Source organism: Bacillus rossius, chromosome 13, assembly GCF_032445375.1.
Source record: "Bacillus rossius redtenbacheri isolate Brsri chromosome 13, Brsri_v3, whole genome shotgun sequence".
NCBI classification, from domain to species: domain Eukaryota; kingdom Metazoa; phylum Arthropoda; class Insecta; order Phasmatodea; family Bacillidae; genus Bacillus; species Bacillus rossius.
Window position 1 is genome coordinate 11,731,483 of NC_086340.1, and position 26,653 is coordinate 11,758,135.

Consider the following 26,653-nt stretch of genomic DNA (forward strand, 5'->3'; position numbering starts at 1 on the left):
TGCATAGATCCACGTTCACTCATAAAATCAAACAGTGTAATTTGCTATTGAAACCTTTGGTCAGGCTAGACGTAGCTTGTATATGTTCTTCAATTCTCTTTTGAATATTATTTTGTTTGTAAAATGATGCATCACGTCAGTCAAATAACTTTACGATGGCATCTTTTGTAACAGTACTTTTATTTCCTGTGCCAGAAAAAAAAAGTGTTTCTTTCCTATCTGCATAGTTTTAGTAATTTTATCAATTTCTGTCCAAAGGTTTTATGTCCTGTAGTATTGTAGGCACTTTGAAATATTTTGCCACTATAACAGTTTCTTAGTCCCAATAATTTGAGTGTGTATTTAATTTGTGTGTGTATCTGCAGTCCAAACAGCATTGCATGTTTAATACTGGAATGTTTAATATCCATATAATTTTTTTTATATTTATTATTCAATGGCTTAATTTTTCACTGTTCCAGCACAGCCTAAAGTATGACATCACTGCACCAGTTTGCATCATATCTATTGATTGTGCATTGTGTGTGCACCACACTTGTTATATTAACAGTAATTTTATTTTTATGTATGGTTCTCACGCACAGTTTTCTTGTAGTGTGTGAGAGTGCGTGAGAGTGCGTTGTGTGAATAATGCACAGTATTTACATGAGCCACATTTTTTTTTTAAGCTACAGTTTGAACTTACAACACTAAAAAAGAATGCTACTTATATACGTAAAAGAAAATGTCACTGTTTACAGCTGACATATCACATTTCGTGCATAATTTTTTTTGAAGTGGAATGTGATATACTTTCATTATGTTTGTTCGATAGCTGTAGTTTTGATTTGCCTTACAGCTTACAGTTATGACATTACAGCAGATTTCAAAATTGGGTGTATACGAGTTCTCAAACTGATAACAAAATTTTTTTATTTCCTTGTGTTAAGAGAATAAGTAAAAAAATTCCCAAATAATTTTTTTTTTTTCGTTTGCCTGAACCTAGCTTTTTTGTTTGCCTCCGCCCAATTTCCCGTTTCTCCAGAAATATCTTTGAGCCACAGCTAAGAGACACCACTTCGGTAAAAAATGGGGGTTGTTGTCTTTAATAAAAAAAAGCTGGGTTGGGACGAGGCCGGGCTAGGCTGAACACCCACCCTCCTGTGCCCCACGCAACAGTTCCCGGGGCGCCCCCCCAGAATGTGACGGGGGAGGCGGTGGGGCCGACTTCGATCCGCGTGTCTTGGTCGCCGCCCCCCGCCGAGCGAAGCAACGGCCGCATCGTTTACTACAAGCTCCAGGTGGCGGAGAGCGGACGCTCCGACTCTGAGGCCCTGCAAATCACGCTCAACGGGACGTCTTTCGTGTTGGATGAGCTGAAGAGGTGGACAGAGTATCGCATCTGGGTGCTGGCGGGTACTAGCGTGGGAGACGGGCCGTCCAGTTACCCCATCGCCGTCCGTACGCACGAGGATGGTACGTACACGCACGTCGGATTGGAGGGCGTGCTGGCATTTAAGGGGGAGGGGATACCCTCACTCGAAGTCACTCTTAACTTCCGTGCATTTCACACGGGGACATCACTTAGTTTAGCGATCAGACAGTCTTGAGTCAACTGGGGTGGAGATTTTTTTATAAATCTAGTATCAATTGGTATCCACTTCTAGCAAATTAACGATTTTCACACGCTCAAGTACTTTTAATAATTTTAGAATTAATTGTACAAGATGGGAGATAACATTAAAGAAGGAATTATGAGGTTGTTCCATAATAATGTAATATATATAACGTTTGATACGTTACTAACATTTAAAGTAAAGAAATTAAACAGAACTTAAAGGACCACACAAAAAATGTGCCTGACTACAAAATAGGTAGAACAAAAATATGTTCTTGCTTTGTTTCATGTTGTCTTTAAGATTTAAAAAAAAAAATCATACGTATTTGTAAACAAAAGGACCCATCCTGCCACATTATTTCCTAACATTACCTATTCCAGTGATTTTGGAATAACTCCTTTTTTTTTTGTTTTCCTCATAATTTGACAGAATTTTGTCAAACCTGTATCTTTCAGCTGCAGACTTACAATTACTTGATTTTCCTGTATTTAACTCATGCATTTGAAACTTGAAATGTACATTTTTTTTTGGATTTCAAACAAATTGCAGACACATTTTTTGAGAATTTTGAATTTTTGATATTTAGGTCTAAGGTTTTTGAGCTCATTGTTAATTTTTGTAAAATAATACTTTTTATTGATTGAAGTGAAATTTTTGAAGTGACTTTTTTGTGTGTGTGAGTGTATGACTTTTTTTTGTAATGTTTCACGGTCGCAGTTAAACGATATACAATTTTTACAATTTGTACATTTGGGATTTTTTTAATTTCTTGGAAACTTTTGCAGCATTCACACTGGGGGAGATGTTCCAGAGATATTGTTAACATATGATTTTGATGGCTTGTCTCTTTTGAACATGTTGGTTGATAACTTAATGACTTACCTATTTTCTTTTTATGCTCCCCCTGTATGACAAGAAAACGTAACTCACTTGTGTGTATATATATATATTTTTTTTTTGTCGGTGTATAGAAAGCATATATCACTCACTCTCACATTTGAATGGATTTGCTTTTTACAGCACACTTTTTTATATTCACGTGAATGTTTTTTTTGAAAAGAAGTATCTCACAAACAGCACAGTTTTTTTTTTTCTTTGTTTGAAAGTTTTTTTTTTCTGTTATATCTGTTTGTTTGTCATTTATTTCGGTTGTCTTTTTTTTTTTTTTTTCACTGCACCGTTGGTATTATTAGATTCACTCTCTCTTGCATGCCACGTCTTACCGCCCTTACCGCCGCCTCGCCCGTCTGGCTAACCCCCGAAAGCCTCCTTCCGCTTCCCCTCTCGTCTCTGCCCCCTGCCAGAGGTCTTTTAGGCAGCGCACAGTACTGTCCCCACCGCTCGCCACCACCACCACCGCCACGTCTAGGCACCACTGTTCTCGGCTGGCACTTTGTTCTTTTCACTGTGGTCCACTCTGCACTTCACTTGTTTTTGTGTTTGTTCTCGTCTCACTGTCGGTGTCACGTAATGAGTTGCTGCTAGACGCGCTGGGCATCTGTCCGCTTTTGCCCTGGCGCGACGTAACCAGTCGTTCGGTCCTCCGCATCTAAACACCTTCTTCTCCGACTCACAGTTTGCAAACATTGAACGCGATAATGTTTTACAGTCATTAAGAATGATCAGAATAAAGTAAATGGAGTAGATTGGAAACATTTTTGCCTTTTTTTTCCCCCTGTAGATTAGAGATTTTCTTTACAAATTTATAATTGAAAACCTTAAAATTTTTTGTGAACGTTACATTTGAACTGCTCTGAATACATATGTGATATTTTGCGCCCCGCGTTGGTAGCCGGGGCAAAAGTTGATTGATGCCTGAGTAAGTTATTCTCTCTGTATGCCATATGTTGGGTGTGCGCGCGTGTTGTTGTCTTAGAGAGCAAAGCATTTGTATTTCCAAGCCACTGATAACACATCTCTTTGGCATTTCCGTTCCCTATTACTGCGGGAACTGACAGGCGTAGGGAGAATCAAAGCCGAAGGTATTTTTCAGCATGTAATTGCTATGGGTTAAATGGTTTGATTGGTTTCAGGATTAACATACTGTAAACTACGATAACTTTAACTGGTAGCATGCAGTGGTACTATCGTTCGTACATATTCAAAGGGATGTGTGTTTTCTGGGGAAATGCAAATGTGCTCAGAGATTACACTTTCACTTTGCACTACAGTATTTAAATGCTGTTTAGCAGTGCTTAGAGTTTTAAAAAAAAAAGTTGCACCTAAATTTATTGTTCATCACGTACATTCTGCACCACTTGGATACAGTCTGTTATAAAACATGTAAAGATTATTTACAGTTTAGTTTTTTTGTAGCCTTTCTTGATAATTGCAGACATTTCTCCTAAGTTTTTGCGGTACGTAGACAATCAAGGAAAATGGGTTATTACAGACTGTGTCATTTAATAGATGTATGTAGTTGAATAAAAGACGTAGTGGCAGCATTGACACAAAAGTGGACTCACGCAAATTACGTACCAATACAGCTCGAGCACTTAGCGTGTTTACTTCTCAAGGAATAAACATTATACTTCCTTCACAATTGTTACAAATATTTTGAGTTTTTATTTCACGTACTGTATAATTTACGTACTTGTATTGCACATGCTTCACATTTGAATACCAATACACTTCCACGACACCGTTGCCTAGCATTCTGCAAATGGATTGGGAGGAGTATATTTTTTTCTATCTATTTTGAATATTCTTAATCAGTTGTTTCTTGTGCATGGAAATATTTTGGTATTTTACACCCTACAAGTCTCTGTTTTGAATATAAAAAAATTTCTGGATGAAATAATTCTTGCATTGATTCCCTGAGGTGGTGCTTTTAAGATTATTTAAATAACTGTTACATCTTATCAAATGTATTTTTTGCCTATTTTGCTTTGTTGCATTTGACATTAGATCATAATTTATACAACATATACTATTTTTGTATTGTTCAAGCAGTGAATGTAATTATCTCTGTTAGCAATGTTGTAAAATTAAACACACATTTTACATGTCCTTTTTGACCTTATAGTACAAAATTAATGTCTCTCACAACAAATTTTACATGACAATCATAGTAGGCTTAATGTTCTTCTAAGTATATAAGCTATATTGTTGCAGGTGTTTAGTCTGTTAATTTAATATAGAGCTTGTAATGTAATAGTAGACATGCAAGAAATACTGCAACCTGCTTGTAAATCCACTGTCACTATTAGTACCATATTCACCCAAAAATAAGATGAAAGTGTTTCATTGAACAACCACCCATAAAATCAGGTTTTGTCTTATAACTGACAGCAACTATTTCAAAAACCATTTAATTTGTTTACTCTGTTTAGTTGGAAAAAATGTTTGAAATACAGAATTTTTTTTTATATTGAATATAAGCATTATTAATTATGTTAAATATTAGCTAAGCATTTTTAATTCCCACTGAGAATTAAAAAATTATTTAGATTTTTTTTGTGACTCTGTGCAGTGACTTTGTTACTAAACAAAGAAAGGAAAAATGTGAGTCAATAATTTTTCTTGAAACCTTGACTTCGATAATTGGGGGTTGTCTTACGTTCATGGTCGATTTATTTTCAGGTGAATACGGTCATACCATGCTTCCTTATTATTTACTATATATGTATGAACTGCGATTAGCTTTAAGTAGGTCTGTGCGAATATTTGAATTTTCGAATATCAAAACGAATAGTTTATTATTCGTATTCGATTCGATTTTGAATACTAACACTTCGAAAAAACGAATATTCGGTCATTTACAAAAAAGGCTGAGCGGGATCACTGAAACCGGGAAACATTTCGGGATCACAGAGGTTTCTCTCGTTGGGCGGGGGCAAAAGTTCCGCGGGATTTTCGTAATGTTTTAGAGTTATGTACGTGGAGTTATTCCACAACATCTGGCCACGTAAAGCCCGTTTGAACACAGTAATTCGGAGCGATAACTAACGTATTTTATGTAGAAGAATGTCGTCAGGTCGTTTAAAATAGATTTGAACTGTCAGCATACTGATAAAATAAATACGTGTCTGTAAAATCCATACAACCGGGACGTTATAGGTGACATTTTTCAGATTAGAGGGTGAAACATGGTTTGTCGGCACTGTAATTTTGTTCCGAACGTGACTGCGAAGAGAAAGAAAATTGTACAGACCATGTGGAAAACATCTGGCCGCATACTCACAGCAAAGATTCCAAAAGCCTAACATGCTACGGCAATGTTTTTCAGTAGGATAATACACAGTAAACGACCAGATGCAGGCGTAAACTCTCCCCCCCCCCCCCCTTCATTGTCTTCTCACCCTTCCCAAATTCCTCGCGTAGTGACAGCTCAGGCAATTATCCTGTCCCGCGCGTCAAAAAAAACTCTTGCCAAGAACTTACTTAAAAGCTTGCGATCACGTTACATGGTGTACCAAGATTGTGAAGTAAATGTGTTTTCTATGATGGTAGATCAACGGTTCAAAGATTCACTAATTGAGGATGAAAAAAAATATATGGGTTGAAAATTTGTGCAGGGAGGTATGTAAGCTGTGTAAGCTGAACACAGTACGTAGCTGAAACTATAACTGAGACAAGTGAGGCTACAAGTGAATTGCCTATTAAGAAGTCATCTCTGTGGGCCTACGTGAAACCTTCAAAAGCAGCTCAGTCTACGCTTGCAAGCTACGAAGAAACTATCCAAGGAGAAGTAAACGAATATGTGGCAGCAAGCACCCTTAATCCCATAGAATGAAAATCCTTTCAGTTTCTGGTCAGAGAAGGGGCGCACTTGTTTCCGAAACATAGCTGTGGTAGCAAGAAAGTACTTGCCTATACCTGCCACACAAGTGTGCAGTGAGAGACTTTTCTCAACAGCTGGCAACATTGTGACATGTAGAAGAGAGAGAGTCTACTCCCCGAAAATGTAGAGCAGCTTGTGTTTCTCCACAAAAATTTAAATTAGCTAATATGTAGTGATGTGACAAGACTCTTTTTAATACGAACTAATTATAAAATTGAAGAACCTTAAAATTTTAAGTACTATCAGTTTTTTTATTCTACATACATTGTATCAGTAAATATGTACCTGTTATCATATTGTAATGGATGTGATATAACATGTTTTATGGGATTTCAATTCTCATTCCAATTATTCGAACTCAATATTCGTATTCGAGAATAATTTGGTATTCGTATTCAAATTCGATTCGAACTAAAACACTGATATTCGCACAGGCTTAGCTTTAAGGTTTAAATTAGGTTTAAAAATTCCTAAATTATTGACTAATTTAGGTAATTTTTATTGATATGCTAGCATTTTCGAATTTGTGATTGGCTGTGAGAGTTAAAGGTGATGTGAGTTTGTTACCAAGCACTAGATTTACCGATAGTTGTATACGGATACGTGAAAATCAATTCCATACCCAAAATATTTAATTAGGACAGTGTTATATTAAGGGATCAAATTAGATTCCCACTTAGCTTGCTTTCCCATTAATTGATAACTTTGCAAAAAATACTTACAAATTTATGGAATTTTCTATTTTCTTTAGAAAATGTTAGCATTATCATAATTAAAATCCCTATTAGCAGTAGTCCTTACAATAAAGGTATTTAGTCTAAATTAACACAATGTAATGAGGAAAAATTTATTTCCTTACAAAAATATCCATGTGATTATTCTGAAAATAGAAAATGTTAGGTTATTTTAGTATTGATTATTTAGCTTTTTGGGTATTTATACATATAATTGATGTAAATAAAAACATAGTATCTCAGGATTTTTTGCTAAAAAAAATTTGTGTCCAGTGTTATGAGGTACGTGTGTTGCTGTACATTCGACTCCCGTCCGGGTAGTGTCAATGAAAATTACCACATAGAAGACTTCCACTTTAAATGTTAGTCTGTGTTGAATATAAGATGTCCTCAAATATAAGGAGACTTTGAATATGACAATATCGACTTTGCGACTACACCAATCCCTCTCTTAGCATGACTGATTCTTTCCTAAAAATGTTTGTGTTATTTGAACTTGTGTATTCTGAAGCATTAGTCTCCATAAATAGCAAGGTTGATTTACTTTTTATGTGTTACAAAATGTGTAAGAAAATATTATTTATGATATATAAATGCGCAGAATAACACTCAACGATAAATATGTCACACTATTTATCTTTATAAGCCTACCATCGAATACTTTGTATGACAAATATGATTCTGCATGACGGGAGACAGGTGTTTAAGTAGGTAATTATCGTCAGTCTGTTGGTTCGCTTGCCCGCTCGGGCGTGACCTTCAACTTTCCAAACCATCCTTTTTATTTGCATGAAACCTATATTACTGTCCAGATATTTACGTTTTAATTTTAAAAAATTAAAGTTTTTATTTGCGTATCACTGCTTGGTTCACACCAATTTGTTCAAACCCGTAATTTTTATTTCATTGCACCTTTCATTTAAAACCTTTTCCATGTGAATAATCTGTTAATTTCTGTTCCGGTATCTAATGTCAAATATATTGCCGCTAGTTCAACCAACAGCATCAGACTTATATAAGCGTTTGATAGAGTTCTTAGTTGGTACGATTGTGCACACGGTTGACTTGCTTTAAACTATAGTGCGACCAACATAAGTGTGGCCTTCATGACATTCTGCATGCTGTAATACTTCTAGTTTTGTCTCAGATACTTGAACACAATACATTATGCTCTCACTTGGAAGCAATGATTCCACTAAGATTCAAACTGAAGGTGCTTACGCACGTGCAGTTACCTGCAGACGATGGGCAAACGTTGCTTTGTGTTTTTGCATGTGAGTTCCTTGCCATTGACTAGACAGAAGTTCATCACTGCCAGTCTGTGGCGGGGCAAAAACGGTACGGCCCAGCAGCATACGTGCGGGCATAAAAACACTTGGTCCTTTACACTGCATAGCGGCAACTGAACTTGCCATAGCCGATGTTTGTACAACAGCCGATAGCATAGTCAGACCTGTGCGCGCATCTCTTCACGCCTCGTATGGCTAACTGTATGCCGCGGCACATCTGTTGTTTACCGAGTTGAAGTAGACTTAGTGGTGACATTCTTATCTTTTTTTTTTCCTGTGGCAATTTCGTGCTAACTGAAATTTACAGATGTGCTATTTAAGACTGGGGCGGTAAAATTAACATCGTGCTAAATGAATTTGCACAATTTTAAGACATGCTAAGTGAGGGATTGGTGTACTGGTGCCTAAACCTATAATTTAAGACTACCCATAAGATATTCATATCAGTTTTAGGAATTTTAGTTGTGCTTTTGGACTTTGGGAGAGTGGTAACATTGTAAAAATCAGTGACATGTTGTGTGGCCACCTTTTTGATGTTGCCCTGCTCCGTCAATTCAAATGGGGTAGTTTACAAACTTTAAAATTGCCATAGCCTTTTAAGAGTATCCATTCAAATGACAATGTTTTAACATTAAAAACTATCCATGTTTTCAGCCACCACACGGATCCTTTAAGTGAGGCAAGAGTTTTTCAAGACTTGATTACAAATTGTATCAGTCCAGACCTCTGACTAGCTCAGTGGTCTGACTGTTAGATACATATAATTCTTAAAGAAATTTTGCTGGGCACCAAAAAAAATTTTTTTTGTTCCAAACTACTGTTTAAGTGCTCTAAAATCTTATTAACTTTAAAGTATATAATTAATTAATTTCCCAAGCCATCACCTGAGGTGGCCTTTTGGTACCACAATCACACGACTACCTCCATCCTTGGAGGGGGTCACATGTACCCCCACAACCAATCACACACAAGCTTTAAACACTCCTTAAAAATTATCAGTCTATCCATACACAAGTTATATTACATGAATACTTGTACACACATATAATGGACTTTTCTCTGTCTCTCTCTAATCCTTTTATCATACCTACTTTTCCCTTGAGTTCCCACGCTTGGTGGAGAACACAGATTACTGTCTCTTTCTCGCCTTTCCTTTAGCAACGACTTTTATGTATTACGAAGTATGACACTCAAACTATCAAATAAAATACAATAAAAAAATACTAGAAAATTTATACATACCATTCTTAAATGGCTAAATATATATAACTTTTAGGTGCTTTTATCAAAATCCATAAGCAAATAGTTTTTTATTCCCCCAGACATCAATTAAAATTACCTACGGTTAATGAAGTAATTAATTGTGAATGATCAGGTGTACACGCAGAAATTTAGTCTTTGTATATTAAACCTCAAGTTGATAAAATGTGTTAAATTCTCCAAAATATATTTTTTTTAAAAAATGTGGGAGGTGTGACGCTTTGCAACGCTACAAAATTTAAGCACTCTTGCTTTGGAAGGCAGATTCGCACTCATGAAGGAGACGTTGAATAAGTTTTCTGGGGATTGACGAGTAACCTTGCTGAATGTTTGCGAGCTCATTTTCAGGTCAACAAAAACTTAACCTGAACAGTCGTAGAATATGTTGCCGGCGCTGTTTTGTGCATTGCTCATTCACCGTAGTCTTCTTCTGGTCTTAACTGTAGTTTTTCGCGGATGAAGATAGTCCGGTTGTCCAGAAGTCATTGTGTAGTTGTGGTACCGTAAGGTCGTGGTCAGGCGATGATGTGAGAAATTCATTCCAATGTACGATGGTTAAAAGTAACTTTTGCGGCTGTGGTCCGGGCGACGCTGTTCGCGAAACCTTTTTTGGGATTTCGGAATTAGAATTCTTTGACCACAGTTGTCGGTGGGAGCCCATCACAACGCATAGATACACTTTGTTTTCGTGCTGAGGGAAGAGGTTGTTCAGTCTGTACCATGCATGGTGAGCAACCACGGGAAGCTAAAACTGATGTAGTGTTACGTATTCTGCACATCTTCCTCTTACCTGGCCCAACTTTCTTGAATCCTTGCACAAGTATTAGCACAGTTCATAGCAGAAGATTTCAGGTCCCTGGCTTCTGCGTGTATGAACGGTAAACTTCAGTTTCGGTTCTCGTACCATTCGTCTCATGGCCGGGATCTCCGCCATAGGGCTACAGCTCACAACTAGGTAGCGGTAGTCTCACCATGACATCACCTTCATTACCGACTACGTTGTGCCTGAACGTGAATAAAGTTACCCGCAACAAAGGTAAATATCGTCGCTTAAGAAACAATACCTCCTAAGTGGCATTTTTTTTAAAACTGTTTTTTTTTGTTTCTCCATGGAAATGTAAGCATGTAGCATCTTCTCACAACATGTTTCCGCCAAAAATCCAACAGAATGCGCTGCTATGGTCTTTTTTTGTAACACCGGCTATCATTCAGTTCCAGCATGGTGCATAACGTTATTAAGCTCTCCAGAAAATTTTGCTTTTTGTCACATAGGGGGTGATGTTTCTTATGTGACAATACAATAATGTTCTTATAATGAACTCTGAATAAAGAAACTCATAATTACTGCCTAATATAAACCACGGTATGCCATATAATATGAAAAAAGAAACCAAATACCTTGATTAAGAGAAATGAGTTGCCTAGAATACCTTCAAACTTAGTAATGGCATTTTAAATCTTAAATTAGATACAGTAGAACGCTGTTATAATGTTCCTGCTTATAATGTCATATTTTTGAAGTCCCAACATTTTCTTTATAAGGACAATGTATTTATTTCCTGTTTCTAAAATTTCACGAATAGTATGTACATTTCCCTTATCTTTAAAAAATAATGATAACAAAATTCTTCCTTTTCTTACCATTCTGATGTGTTTCCAGTTTGCCAACCAGTCCGCAAAGGCAAAAAAAAATGTTTTTTTCTGTTGCTGATAGAGTTGAATTAATTTAATTTGTAGCTATGATTTCCAAAAATCGCATTTTCAAACGGCGAAGGAATTGGACATAGGCATTTCCACACTAAACGTAGTCGTCATGAATTGTGAGACAGTTTTACATAAATGTGGCAGTGTGTCTTTAAAGACAAATAAAATTTAAGTTGGAAGTACGATGAATTTGAACTTAAATTGTTGGCATCAAGTTTACCCAGCAGTGGTTTTAACATTATATTTACTTACATAGCTTGATGAGTCCACTTTAGCACTGACAAGTGCTAAATTGATATTTCATGCTTATAATTATTTTTTGACCCCTTAAAAATGTTATAACAGTGTTCTACTGTAATAGTAATTTTCATTTCGTACTCATATCTGTTAATATTGTAGTAAAAAAGAAACATTGATTCTAAGGCAAAATTCCCTTTGACTTCTCTTCAAAAATAAATACCCAGCTACGGAAGTAGAAATAACGATAAGACAGGGAAAAACAGAAAGACGACAGAAGCAGCTATGCCCTGCAGAATAGAAGAAAGTGATATAAGGGGGTTAAAACTGTGGTAGCAGTAAATATTGATTTTTTTTCTTTAGAGGTGTCTGGGTGTGTTCTGTTGTGTCGGGAAACTATTTGTCTCCTAATTCATCACCTACTCCCTCCAAAAGTGGAATCATCGCAGCAGTTTTGTGAATTATTACTTTAGCGATTGGCTAAACTAATGTTTTAAGTTTTAATCATCAATAAAACTTTTTCCGCTGTGGTCCGGGCGACACTTACAGCTGAAGATTTTTAAAAAAAGTTAAATTCAAAGAGATACCTTAAGTTATAGAAAATTAATTTTATTCTCTAATTTTTTTTTTTTTTAATTTTTTTCGTACTTGTAACGTATTTCCTATCACTTTTTCAACAAATTTTTTTTCCTTCATCCGCTGGTGTATGCAAACAAATAAAGTAACTATACTGACGGAAATTTGTTTTAACTCCTCTGTGAGTTTAACTACTCAATCACACATGATTTTTTTTTAAGGTTTTCGTAATTTTCTAGTATTATTAACTGTCCATCTGAAGTAAAAATTACGTGATATCAGAATTTTTGTTGTGACAGAAATATGACTCAAATGGGATTGGAAATCTTTTTAACATAAATTTTAAAATTAAATTTTCTATGGTCTCTTTTTGTAAATATATTAGTTACTTAAATGTATCTATTATAATTTTTTATATGAGGATCTGCATACATTTTAGATTTGATTTCAAACAGAATAAAAGTCTCAATTTTTTTTGTGTGTCTACTTTAGTGGAGCTAATGAGAGAAATTTTTTGGGATTGTACAAATATGTATAAAGTTTATAGTTTCCAAATGAGGGTAGTATTTTGATTTTTTTGTAAAGAAACATTATGTGAACTTCAAGACAATGTTTATACTGAGGTTTATTGGAAACAATGAGCTATATTGTAAAAGTCTACAGTCACTACTGTACATTTGTTGTTGAAATAATAAAAAGTACAGAGATATTTACAACACAAATAATGCATTTCAGCAAAATTATCATACATGCTTTCAAAGTGTCAAAGCAGAGACTGTAGGTGTAAATGTGTGTACTGCTATTCTGATTTGTTAAGTACTCTTGTTGTATAAAAGAAAAAAGAATGTGTGGGGGTGCGTGAAAGGAATACTATTCAGAATTAATAAAGCTTCATTTTAGAGTTCTTTGATCTGTACTCTTATTTTGCTCTATTACTGATAAACCTTCTTCAGTTGATTCCTCCCAAAAAAAAATCCATAATTTCCACATTCTTAAGTAATTTTTTCACCACTTTTTCCTCTTTAATTTCCGCTGCTATTCCCATTTTTTTCTTAATTTTGATTTATTTTAATAAAAAAATATTTTTTGGTTATCTAATTTTTTTGTCTGTAACAGTAGAAACGGTACATTGCAGGTTGTGCATGCTAGTGATACACCATACAGGACATCAGTTCACAGAAAATTTTGGTTTTACTGACAGGTGAATTTTTTTTTTTTTTTAAATGTTTGATTTTTGGAAACTACATAAGAGAAGTTTTGCTTCTTGAACAACACAAAACCATATTTTAACACTACAGAATTTTTTTCGTGCAGTTTTGCGTACTAATTTGTGTCAATATGTACAAATAATTTTTTTTCTGGAAAAAAAAAAGTACATTTTCACACACCAAAAAAAATTACAGAACATTTTTTGCTGTGTAAAAGAACTATATTTTTTTCCACTTGCAATACAATTTTTTCTACTTTTTTTCCCTGACTAACTGTTGGGTTGATCCGGGCATACAGTTGACCGCAGTAAGTATTTTACCAGACACATCATTGTGTGCCATTAGAGTTGTGGTATGTGTAGAATGTTGCTGTGTAGTGTATTTTCTTTCTTCTTTTTTTTTCATTTAACTTTTGTAGATCTAGCACAGTACAACAACGATTCTGGGTGCCTCTTTATCATCTGTGTAGCACTTAGATTTTCATTTGTTTTCTTTGAGTGAATTGGTAGTTTGTAGCACTAGTTGATTTCACTAATCTGTGGAATATTGTGGGAATACGGTACTAAAGAACAAAAGGTATGTTACTAATTCTTCAGCTTTTGAATCTTACTACTGTATGTCAACAAATCATTATTCCACCTTCATTCATTTTTCAAGTAATTGTATTTCAAGTGTTGGTATTCAAATGTTTTTCATTTGAACTTTCTGAAGGATGGACTTAACTCAGGAATAAGTATTAATAAAGTTGACCTTACTTAATGTCTTGGTATTATTGTAGTACAATATCTCAAGAAGAAATTGCTTTATATTTTTTCATTAAGGTCGTTCATGTTACAAGTTTTTTTGTCAGTTTATCATGAAGCAGAGACGGGACTAAAGGTATGGTACAACTTTAAAAATTGGAATCCAAACAGGTGACATATTTTTTTTGTGTGTGGTGTGAAATATTTTTATTCATTGTGTGGTTTTAACTTTTTATTATTACACACCTCTATTATCATCTTGTAATTTGATTGTGAAAAGAAATATTTATTTAAACTTGAGAAAACTTTATTTATCACTAATAAGTAAGAAGTTAATTTTTTTTTGCAAAAATTTAGTGATATAATTGTATTCAAACTTTTAGAACATTGTGTATTTTTAAAATGTTTGATAGTAAAATTATTTAAATTTAGAAATATCAGTTTTTAATAATTTAATATCATTAATTTAGTTTTGACTTTCAAATAAATATGTAAATGTTATTTTTTGATCTGAATTCAGTATTATTGCAAGGACATAAAAGTTATTTAAAACCACAGATTTTGTTGACAGTATGTTATTAAAGAAGAGAGTATTAATTTGCAAAACATTGAATGCCCGAAAAGACATACACATTTCAGAAAACATAAACTAGACTATGTTGTATTATTGTTAAAAAAATTTTTAAATCTCAGAACTCTTACATTTTGTAGAAGAAGCACACAAGCTCTCAAATGGCACATAATTATATTCATATATTTAGGTATTATTTTTAATACAATAACATTCTCTTGAAAGAACTGCATGCACTTTGTAGACCATAACTTACCAAATAAATGGTAATAGTCCTTGCAATATGTTCTTAGTATACTTGAAATGTGTTAAAAAGATAATTAACTAGTAGGTAGTGATTTTTTTTTTTCAAGAACTTAATAAATATTGTTGCATTCCAAGTTTTGTTATTAAATATTTCAGTGTTGTTGAACAGCCTGCAAGTGTGGTATATTTCTTCAAAAATAATTTTTTTTAAAAAGAAAAATTGTGTACGTACATATGTAGTTCGTTTCCTTGTTTGAAAGCTTGTGCTAATAAGTTAAAATTGGTTACTGCAGATGTAACTAGTGAATTCATTTGACGTGTTTTTTTTTTCTCTCTCTTATAAATCACACAAATTGCAAGTAAAATAGTTGAGTTTATTCCCTTGCAGTAAACAAAACTTTGATACTATTTGATAGTATCTGACGAGAGTGCGGAGTGTCGCAAGTTTGCACGGTGACAGCACCGCCGCTAAGTCGTGTGTCGGCACGTGTGTGGGAGTGGAACTACCGGGCACCCCTTGCATGTCTCCCGTCGCTCGGCGCGCGTGTCCCCCAACCTCGGAGGGTTGACAGCGCTGCCAACCGGTGCTTTCAGTGCCGGGCGACCCGCAGGACGTGCAAGTGGCGGTCGTGAACTCGACCACGGTCCACGTGCAGTGGAAGCCTCCGCTCGAGAAGGACCGCAACGGCATCATCCGCGGCTACCACGTCCACGTCCAGGAGACGCGGGACGAGGTGAGGGGATCCCCCCCCCCCCCCCGCCAATAATAAAAGTCTTCAATTTCATCCCCTCCAATAATATATTTAGTTTCGTAGTTACATTAAAAATATGATTTCTGTGATACAACCCATATGTTGCGCATGGCACATTTAGTCCAATCGGGGTAATGTGAGCACTTTTTAATTCGATCTAAAATCAAAATCATGTCCGATACCGAATGCAGATGTGTTAACTGTGTTTTTACAAATTTGTTCTCTGAAAATATTTTTTTTATAAAAAATAAATTATATATTGCAACCCACTATAATTATTAGAATATTTCGGAAAGAAAAATGCCTAAAAACCACCTTTTTGCACCTTCAAACCCCAAATTTTCCCGAGGGAGGACCCCCAGACCCCACCCCCCCTTTTTTTCCAGGGGATGGATATTCCTCAACAACTAAATCAATTGAAGTCACCCCCAAAAAATATATCCTTGCGACGCCCATGGTTATCCTCATTCACTTGTGCACGCCCCCCCTGATGAGTTCCAGGAAAACAGACCTCTCTGATCAAAACAGCGTTAATCGAATACTCTTTTTCCCCATGAGAGTACGTTAATCAAAATACACACATAGTATGTGTGTGTGGATTTCGGAAGAAAGGAAAAGGATTAGGGGGGGGGGGGGGGGAGTAAACATGATCTTTGTAGTTTTATCCGTCCAAAACTTGCATTACGTGCATTGTGGTGCAAATTCCATTTAATGCGGACTCCCGTCGATCGGAGCTGGTTCCGATCCCATCTAGTTTGGATGAGCAGGACTCTACTGTCAGGTGCAGACTATGAATCGGACAATCAAATACTCTAGACCTCAAATTCCCTTAAAATCCTTAGTATTTGAAGGATTCAATATTAAAGGAAAAAGATTTAAGAAAAAAAATATTGGAGGAAGTAAAATAAATTTAAAAAAATTCAACGTTAATAACCTCTGAAACTTACTGGAAGAATTTCTTCTTTTATACCTTTACGGTTATTATTGCTGCAGATAGTGTACTTTTAACATGTAATTGTGTAAATAAAATTACAATATGTATTGATTCCGGAGATTTAGTTTGTGAAACAAAAATTTAAAGGGTTGAATTTTTCAACACCATAGTTAATATTTTCCATTTCTTGTACATTATTTCATTTTTAACCCTCGAGACCTAGATTCGGATTTGAGGGGTGTATTAGAGATACTATTTGGGATTCAAATTCGAGATTCGGATAAGAGAAAATTAGGATTTGACCGATCACTAATGTGAACTCATACCTCAGTGGCAAGACTCAAAAAATAAATAAAGAGCTACTGAAGTGTATAACCTAGTTATTTGGTAATATAATTAACTAGTTTTAGCATACTGTCTTTAAGTTTACATAACATTTTACTTGGCCATTATAATATAGAAATATTTTGAACTAATATGTACCTGGTGACCCTGTATCTTACACATTCATGTCACGTGAAGGAAACTTATTCGCTTTGAGAATTTATATTGAAAATCGTGTAGCATAAGTACTGTGTTACTAATTAAGCGAAACTGTCACAAAAGAAATGGATAAATTTGATGTTCAGGTGATATCACAACTTTTTTTTTTATATTATGATTTAACTGTTGCCAGAATGAAATAGTGAAGCCTTGGTGTTTTGTGACCTATTTAAACTCAGAAGACGAGGACTTGGTCGTAATTTCTTGAGCCTGAACAATGAGAAATGTGTGTGTTTTGTTACCGTCGTAAGTGCAGGAGTACGAACAGAAAAAATTTAACTAATGTAGGTTTTGGTGTTCGATTTTTTAAGACTAGGGGCAAGATGATATGGCTTTATTTTTAGGCAAATTTCATTTTTATAAACAGGAGAATTCTGTGTTATTGTTTATATTTTTTTTAAATTCTGTTTATGTATAACTATAGCATAATAAATGATATATTGCCCTTTTGTGATATAAAAATTTGTATTAAGCATGTTTAACTATACCAAAAAAATAAAATAAATTGGCATGTATTTGTGTGTTTGGCAAATGTAATGTCATAAATTTAAAACGTAGTAAATAATAACATTTTCAAGATTAAAAATAAATATTCAAAAATTTTAAAACATACATTTTTGTACAAATTTTCTGCTACATAAATTACATTTATTGAATTTGCTGTATAAAAATCAGGTTTTTGTTTATTTGAGATAATTTTTAGTAATAAATTGATTTCATGATTTTAGTTGTATTTTGGCGATTTATGGTGTATAAACTTGCATTTTGGTGTACTGACAGCTTTTCGGTGCTATTTCGGTTTTAACGTAATTCACCATATAATCTTGTCCCTAGTGGTTACCATTTTATTGAATTTTGATCAACAATTGTTGAACTTGAAGCCTATATTAAAAAATATTCCAAATGTGTAGACTTTCATAAAATACTGTTTTTTTCCCCCTGAATATTCTTTCAGAATTCGAACTTATTCAGTCATCTTTTTTTTAAAAAAAAAGGGTACAAAATTACTATCAGATCTATTATCAAGTCAAATATAACACATTACTGCTAAATGTAATCACTATCAAAATTCCAAATAGAGAGTGGTGGTACTAATAAAAAAAATTATTGTTCTCCAACCACTGGTTTGGTTTTTATATCATTGAGTGCTTCAAGTGTCATGACATCAAATTTATGTGTATATTAGGTAGGTGGAGGTTGGGGGTTGATTATTAGGAGCTGGAGAATTTGTTGAGTTCAATGATTATCCCATGAGAGTCTGCATTCCTCTACACACTTGAGCCAATATCATTTCTCAGCGAACTGCAGACTTTGTGATACGCATCGAATAGCTTGCATGTGATGCAGTCTCTTTCTCGTAAGTTTATTTGTCCTTGCAGGACTTAGTAAAAATAGAGATGCAGTAGGACATTTTTCTGCTTCATGTGGGGATAGTTTTCGGTGCCTCTTACAATTGATTATGCATTTTTTTAAGTAAACAAACTACTGTTTTTAAAAAAAAATGTAGATAAAAATTCATTTCTTTTTTTACAAGTTGAAAGCAGACGTGATTTTTATTCGTCACATGTCCACCAACAGCCTAGGCTTTAGAGGCGGGCAAACGACTAATACGAAACAAGGTACATACACACATGTAAATAGTTACATAAATGGTCACCGCAAGTGCAAAAAAACACCCTCCCACGTCATCACCAAGAGCGGGCAGCCGCCACCTGAGGTGAAAACCGGACGAATGAACCGATCGAGCGATCGATACGGACGATACAATGCAACATAAATAACGGACGTGGCAGTGACAGAAAAAAAATTCAAAATACACATGAATATATTAATAGCAGCGTATTAAGGTGTAAACGTAATAACACTTCGCCGCTTGAGAATTGGAGTGTTCTATGTCCAATTTTTTAGGTTTTTTTATGCTATGGACACAAAATTAATATTAGTATTCATTTGTACTATATCCACACATGTCTACGCACATAAAAATGTTTGTTCTTAATTTAAGACCAATATTATTTTGTTTTATGTCACATGGTATTCATAGTTATTGGAACTTGTCAAATGGTTGTATCTCGGTTTCCGACCTCAACGGACGTGGAACACTCCAATTCTCAGGCGACGACTTGTGTGTCTGGCGAGGTTTGTCGACGGGGCTCGTGGTCTCGGTGCAGGGGAAAGGCCTGCTCAACGACCCGATGCGCTTCGACGTGCTGGACGGCACGGCGCAGGAGCTGGTGGTGTCGGGACTGCAGCCGGACACCAAGTACTCCGTGCAGGTGGCCGCGCTCACCAGGAAGGGCGACGGCGACCGCAGCCCTCCCGTCAGCGTCAGCACGCCCGGAGGAGTCCCCAACCGGCCCAGCGTCAACCTCAAGTGAGCGCGGCGCCGGTTCTCGCTCGGCCGGGTGGTCCTTCTCTCTCTCTCTCTCTTTCCGTCTTCCTCGCACACACCAGGACAGCTCCGGTTCACCGGCCTGGACAGCTGGGAGAGGTTGGGCAGGCCTCCACCGGACCGCGGGTTCGCTGGGTGGTTTGAGGAGTCCCAGCGTGAGGCGGGAGACTGGGGCAGGCGCCAGAAGTGATGACAACTCCGGAGGGCTAAGGGAGCATCCGACTTTCTGGTGAGCCGAGCGGGGTAGGGGGCCGGAGGGGGTGCACAAGCTGGGATGGGTAGCCCCAGCCCCTGTGTACAGCCAAAAGCTCTAACGCTCTTTCCCGGTTGCGTATGCGGCGTATCCGCATCCATGCCCATGGGGTGCCCCAGGGCGGTAGGGCCTATCGGCTAAGAGCGCTGGGTCAAAAAAGAAAAGGGGGGGGGTAAACCCCTGTGACTGTATACTGTCTTCCTCGCACGCAGAGCATACAACATTCGCAAACCCTGCAACGGCGGAGAAGCGATTCCTTTTACAGTTTCGTTCAACCCGTGGTCGGCAGACTTTCCCGCGAGACCGTCCAACACTTGAGGAGAAATTTTTTTTAAAAAAAAAAATTGTTTTTGAAAAATCGTTACTTCAAAATTACAATATTTAAGAACGACATTAATGAAATTAACAATTGGTACAAACTTAATCCTGTTACTCTTCAACATAGATAAAACCGAAATAATATCCTTCACTAGGAAAAAATCTGCGTGTTGAATTATGATTTTAACATTACCTTAGTTTGATGGGTATGTAGTCTCTCTGATCCCTCTCTTTCTTTCTGTCCTCCTCGCATGTAGGGCTTACGACATTAATTCGCAAACCCTGCAGCGGCGGAGGGAACGATTGCGTTTACAGTTTCGTTCAACCCGTGGTCGGCAGACTTTCCCGTGAGACCGTCCAACACTTGAGGAGAAATTTTAAAAAAAATTGTTTGAAAAATCATTACTTCAAAATTACAATATTTAAGAACGACATTAATGAAATTAACAATTGGTACAAACTTAATCCTGTTACTCTCAACATAGATAAAACCAAAATAATATCCTTTACTAGGAAAAATCTGCGTGTTAAATTATGCTTTTAACATTACCTTAGTTTGAAGGGTATGCAGTCTCTCTGATAACCTACCAAGTAATAAATTAAGTAGGTAATAAATTGATTATATGGGCGCACGTACAGTGTGTAGAGCTTCAGAAGAAACCAAGCAATTTGAATACTGCTCAATATATCCGAGTGGGGTCTGTTTACCAAAAGCATTTAAGAATGCGCCGGGTGGCTGAGTGTATCTGTTTCCGCATTTTGTTTTGAAATTGTATTTTCGAAATGGTGTGAACCGCTTAAAACACTTGTTTGATCAATTTTTAGATGTGAAATGCCTGGTAGAGATTCTTGAAAGCACAAGGGACGTGCATTACGTTTTTAATCTTCGTTTCCTGCCATGTAATGGTGTGGATGCCATTGAAATATCGTAATCGTCCTGTGCATGACGGGAAGACTGTGCGCCAGTCCAGAGGCGACACAGCACTAGAGGCACCAGCAAGAATCACACTTAACATCCCGCCTCACTGACACAGACAGATACACTCGTGATTGGTCGGGCCCCTTGATAATAAAAGTAAACATTAATATTAATATGGACCATGTTGGTATCACAGTTATATCACTCACCTCCTAACAAGAAAATCTGAGTTTGATTCTTGGCAGAGTTGAACCCAGATTTTTTTGCAAGTGGAAACATGTCGGATGTTGTTTTCTTGAGGTACTCTTGTTTCTCTCTCAACGAATGCATTCCGTTACAATACCATTACACAATCAATTATCTTTATGTCGAACAGGCTGTAAATGCTAATTCATATTATGATTCATTCATCTATTAATGTTTAATAAATCTCTAATGGTGTCATGTCTGTATATGGAATGTATTTGCAATGCTGTGATAGATTTGGTAATGAGAAATTATATTAATGCCAAAACTACAAATTTATCATTTCCATCTTTTTTGCGATTGATTTGTTACAGCATCACGCTAAAGATATTGAATGGGAATATTTATGAAATTTATCACAATAATAATATATGTCATGAAGTAAAATTTAGGACCCTTTTATATCTCGTTACGGATATTGTTACCACAGTTTGCTCACCTTTGTGAGCTCACACATTGCTCTTACATGAATTTAGGACTTGCTAGTAGGATTCTGTGAGCGATCGAAAAAATTTTGATATTTGTGAATGAGTTTATGTTCAAATTGAAAATAATTTTGTTGATTATTCTCCACCAATACATACAGCAAATGCTCTCATTCACAAAATATTTAAATGAATGAGTGTAACATGTATAATTAGGAAGATTAATTCGGAATTTTTGATTTGTTTTCTACCACATAGTGCATACATGTTTTTTATATGTAACAAATAATTTATGATTATGACTAATAATACTCTTATTTTAACTTTTTTATGTATGTGATCAGTTGTTTGATCGAACAATTTTCAAACCACTTCAAATATCCCCGGTTTAAGAAAATATATTGCCAGTTTTTGAAATAAAAGTTGTTTACATCCGGTAGAGTAATATCAGAATCATGTGGTGATAGAAGTGAGTTGATAACGGCGTTAAAGTGTGTAACATTATTTAACGTATGTAACAAATATTTCTTGATGGTGCAGGTTTTAAAAATAAATTTTTGAATTGAAACATCTTTACAGCAGGTTAGAGATGACAGCAGCAGCACATGATTTTGTATACTTCCCAGTGTTTTTGTAAACATTGCATACTTTCTCATATTTTGCAATATTTACATACTTCTGCATACTTCTGCATATGTTTGCATAATTTCGCAACGCCAAACTCTCAACACTGAGGTTGGATCCGGTGTTAGAATTAGAATTGTTACAATTTGTGTAGACATGTCCAATAGGGTTGTGTATAATATTTTAGCTGTCATGGACCGATTAATTTTTTCTTAGATTCCATTGAAGATAGTGGACAGATACTAGTTTTTATTGGTCTGTTTTCAATGCATGTTTATGCATGTTTCAAAAATTTCCTATCCCTCTTGTCTGTGAAGTTTCACTTATGATGTGCGTGGTGGCCATACACTAGTGTTTTTCGTTGCATTTTTACATACGTAGTTCTATTGTGGTTAGATGCATATAGTTCTCTCTTTTTTATCTTACTGTATTTTGCCCCTGTGAATTTATGAAAATAAGTTTCACTTAATTTTTGTAATTCAATTTGTATATTTTTTATTATTCATTTGCGAATAATTTTGTATTTGGTTTGAAATTCAATTTAAATTTTTTAAAAAAATGTGTGGGTTTACTTATGTACGCTGATGAAGTCATAATTACTTGGCATGATAAAAAAACTAACTTTAATTTTGTATGCAAATAATTAATAGAAATAAAATAACAATGTCTGGAGTGATATCATAAATTTGGTTGGTAAATGGTAAAAAACAAATTCAATCAAATTAAAAAATGTAATAAATACATAGTGTTCAGTTTTAATCCAAACATGTGATAAAGATTAATTATTTAATTTAGTAAATTAATGGAGATAAATTTCAATTAATAATGAAAAATGATAAATATGCTAATTGCTAAATTATTATTCTAATTTATTAATTTTATTTATGTTCTAAATAATGATGTAATAATTTATCATTTATAATGAAAATTAATTGTACATATGGGAACAAAACTTCAAATAAATACACTTGAAAAAGTTTATAAACCTAATTTCTGTAAATAATATTCACAATAAAATATATTTTTTTAATTACACGGACCAGTATTCAATATCAGTCATTAAAGTATATGATTTAAAATACATATAATAATAATGTTTCACTCTTTGTTAATTTGTAAAATTAAACAAATACGTAATTGTGTTTCTCTATTTAACGAAAGAAACAACATTTAAAGCCCTTTATTTCAGGGTTTTTTTTTAAATTTTTTACAAAATATAGATAATAATATTCTCTTCAAGAAAGTATATTGTTCACAATAATAATCATAACCCACTCTCACTTTTCATTTAATATTAAATGTCACAATATTCAGTAGGCTTTGTTTACATCGCGCCAAAAGACAAACTGAAAGAAAAGAGTTCGCGCGTGAGCGAAAAAAGTTTTTCTTTACATACGTATGAAATTTTGATATGAATGTAGCCTTCTTTTTCATTTCATATAATTTTTTGTTACATGCGCATTGTAAAAAAAATCAACCCTCGTCATTTTTTTTTCCTTCGTAACGCGCCCCGGAGAACGGGAATCGCAGCAGCCTGCTTTGCGGTATTGTTTCGTGCTTGTTGCGCGCAGATGGGAGTGCTTGTCGGGGCTGGACCGGCCGTGCTTGCCCCCGCAGGGTCATGGAGCGGGAGCCCACGGTGACCATAGAGCTGGAGTGGAGCCGCCCCTCGCAGACGTACGGCGAGCTGCTGGGCTACCGGCTGCGCTACGGGGTCAAGGACCAGCCCCTGAAGGAGGAGATGCTGAAAGGGACCACCACCTCGCACTACAAGATCAACGACCTGGGTCGGTTCCGTTTCCCGCCCCCCCCCCCTCTCCCCTCCTATGCGATCGTCCATTAATCACGTGGGGCTCGAAAGGGGGTGGAGGGGTTCGGGAAAAATCACGAAATATCACAAGGGGGGAGGAGGGGTGTAGAGAGATATCACGTGTATTTATTTTTTCGCCCGATTTCTACTAAACCGAAAAGCGACGCGTGACCTCGACTCGCCGTAGCCAGGCAACAATATACCCGCCCGCCGCAACATGAACCTTCCCGGGCTCGGCTTGCCAGTCGCCAGTAAAGACTGTTATTTTGGCACCGAATACATGGGTAAATCACATATTTAAGCCTTTCCTTTATTATTTTTATGCCAGAGAGAATAAACCTGCAACCTTAAATGTATGTCTGGACATTTCTATTAGTGTGCTTAATTTTCCAGATTTAAATTAGATTACACCTATATTTAAAGATAATATTCTGAAATTTTTAAAAATATTTTGTACCAAAAAAATACACGTGATTTATTGGGGGGGGGGGGGGGGGGGAATCTAAAACCTCACCACAAATCACTAGGGGGGAGGGGGAGTTAAAAATTTGCTAAAAATACATCACGTGATTAATGGACGTCCCCTATCCCGGCAAGCGCTCCTCAGTCCCGGTGCCCGACGCTGTCGGAGGGGTGGTCGGCAGACTTTCCCCGTGAGACCGTCCAACACTTGCCGAGGAATTTAAAAAAAAAATTGTTTGAAAAATCTTTACTTCAAAATTACAATTCAAGAACGACATTAATGAAATTAACAGTTGGTGCGAACTTAATCCTGTTACTCTTCAACATAGATAAAACCAAAATAATATATTTTACTAGGAAACACCCGCCTGTTAGATTTTGATTAAAAATTAGATGTAACACTTTGATTCTTAAATCTTTCACTTTAAAAGATCTTGGAGTAGTGAAATTTCATTACAAAGTAAAAAAAAATATGTATGTAACAATAACAATGAATGCAGTTTATAGTTCGCTGTTTAGACGTTAATAAATCATAAAACATCTGTAAACAATTACTTTATACTTTAAAATGAAATTGAAATTCTTTGTAATAATTGAGGTTTCACTGTTACTAAAATACTTAAACTTTTTATTTATGAAAATTTGATGTGTCACACCTTGCCTGTAGGCTGTTTGTTGCATTCTTGCTTGTGTTATAAGGGTTGATGATGGCATAAAGCATTCCTAGAGGCCGATACAAGAATTTTTTAAAAAAAAATTGAGTTAGGATTTGAGTGTTCAAAAAAATTTATGTTAATACCAGAAGTTTGGACTTTTACGTTATCTTTCTCAAAATGTGTCGCTTCACTGTGTAGTGCGTAGTTAGTGGTGTTTCAACAGCTCACCTTGCGTCACTTGAAATAACTTTCTGTGTTTGTCTGAAATAACCCGAATTGGTTTCATAATTTCCGAGGGAGAAAAGGGGGAGAGATATACATGGACGTAGTTATGCAAAAAGGAACCAACCCACAATTTTGTTTAATTTTATTTGAAAATAAAATTAAAATGGCACAAGGTTGATCGTACCGTCGTCGCTATTATTATATCGGTATTTATTACTAGACCATTAAAATTATACCCGTTATTATGTTATCGGTAGGATGATTACGATTTATAATTAACTTTAAAATACTCGGAATAGGTTTCGTGTGGGTTGGTTCCCGTTTTTGCATAACTACGTCCATATATCCCTCCCACCCCCTCTCTTGCGTCTACCACTGAGCTGTCCTGTGTCGGTGGCGTGGCGACCCTACAGTGGCTGGTGTCTTGCCCCCGACAGAGCGCGGGGTGGAGTACGAGTTCCGGGTGGCGGGCCAGAACCACATCGGCTTCGGCCAGGAGACCATCAAGTACCTGCTGACCCCGGAGGGGCCCCCCAGCGGGCCACCCACCAACATCTCCCACCGCTTCCAGACCCCGGACGTGGTGTGCGTAACGTGGGCGCCGCCCCTCCGCGAGCACCGCAACGGCCAGGTCACGCGCTACGACCTGCAGTTCCACAAGAAGGTGGACCGCACCACCATCGTCGACAGGAACACCACCGCGACCAAGGTTCGCTGCCCGTTCGTCATCTCGTTCTCTTGTCATTACTGTTAAACTGAGGGATTTTCCTAAATATTTTACTGCTGATACGTAATTATGTAAATAAAATGACTATGTGTATTGGTTCGTGTAATTTAACCCATCAAACGAAAAGTGTTTAAACACAATAGTTAATATTTTGTATTTATCGTACAGTAAACTCCCTATTATCCGCGCATGCTACGAAAAAATACAGCCCGTTCATCATCTCATTTTCTGCTCATTTCTGTTAACTGAGAGATTTTCCTAAATTATTTCCCAAAAATATTTTACTGCTAATATTTAATTTTGTAAATAAAATGACTATATATATATATATATATATATATATATATATATATATATTGGTTCGTGAAATTTAACCCAGCAAACAAAAGTGATTCAACACAATAGTTAATATTTTGTA

At 36.0% G+C, this 26,653-nt stretch overlaps 1 protein-coding gene across 5 annotated transcripts in view; it reads left to right on the forward strand.

The window, feature by feature from the left end:
* LOC134538240 (tyrosine-protein phosphatase Lar) overlaps positions 1–26,653 on the forward strand; it is a 1,248,834-nt gene that overhangs the window by 1,184,528 nt on the left and 37,653 nt on the right. For all 5 annotated transcript variants that reach the window (XM_063379387.1, XM_063379386.1, XM_063379388.1 and 2 more), the window contains 5 exons: positions 1,159–1,455; positions 15,544–15,683; positions 19,350–19,552; positions 23,973–24,142; positions 25,946–26,217. In XM_063379387.1, coding sequence (XP_063235457.1) covers positions 1,159–1,455; positions 15,544–15,683; positions 19,350–19,552; positions 23,973–24,142; positions 25,946–26,217 — 1,082 coding nt within the window. The remainder of the gene's footprint in view (positions 1–1,158; positions 1,456–15,543; positions 15,684–19,349; positions 19,553–23,972; positions 24,143–25,945; positions 26,218–26,653) is intronic.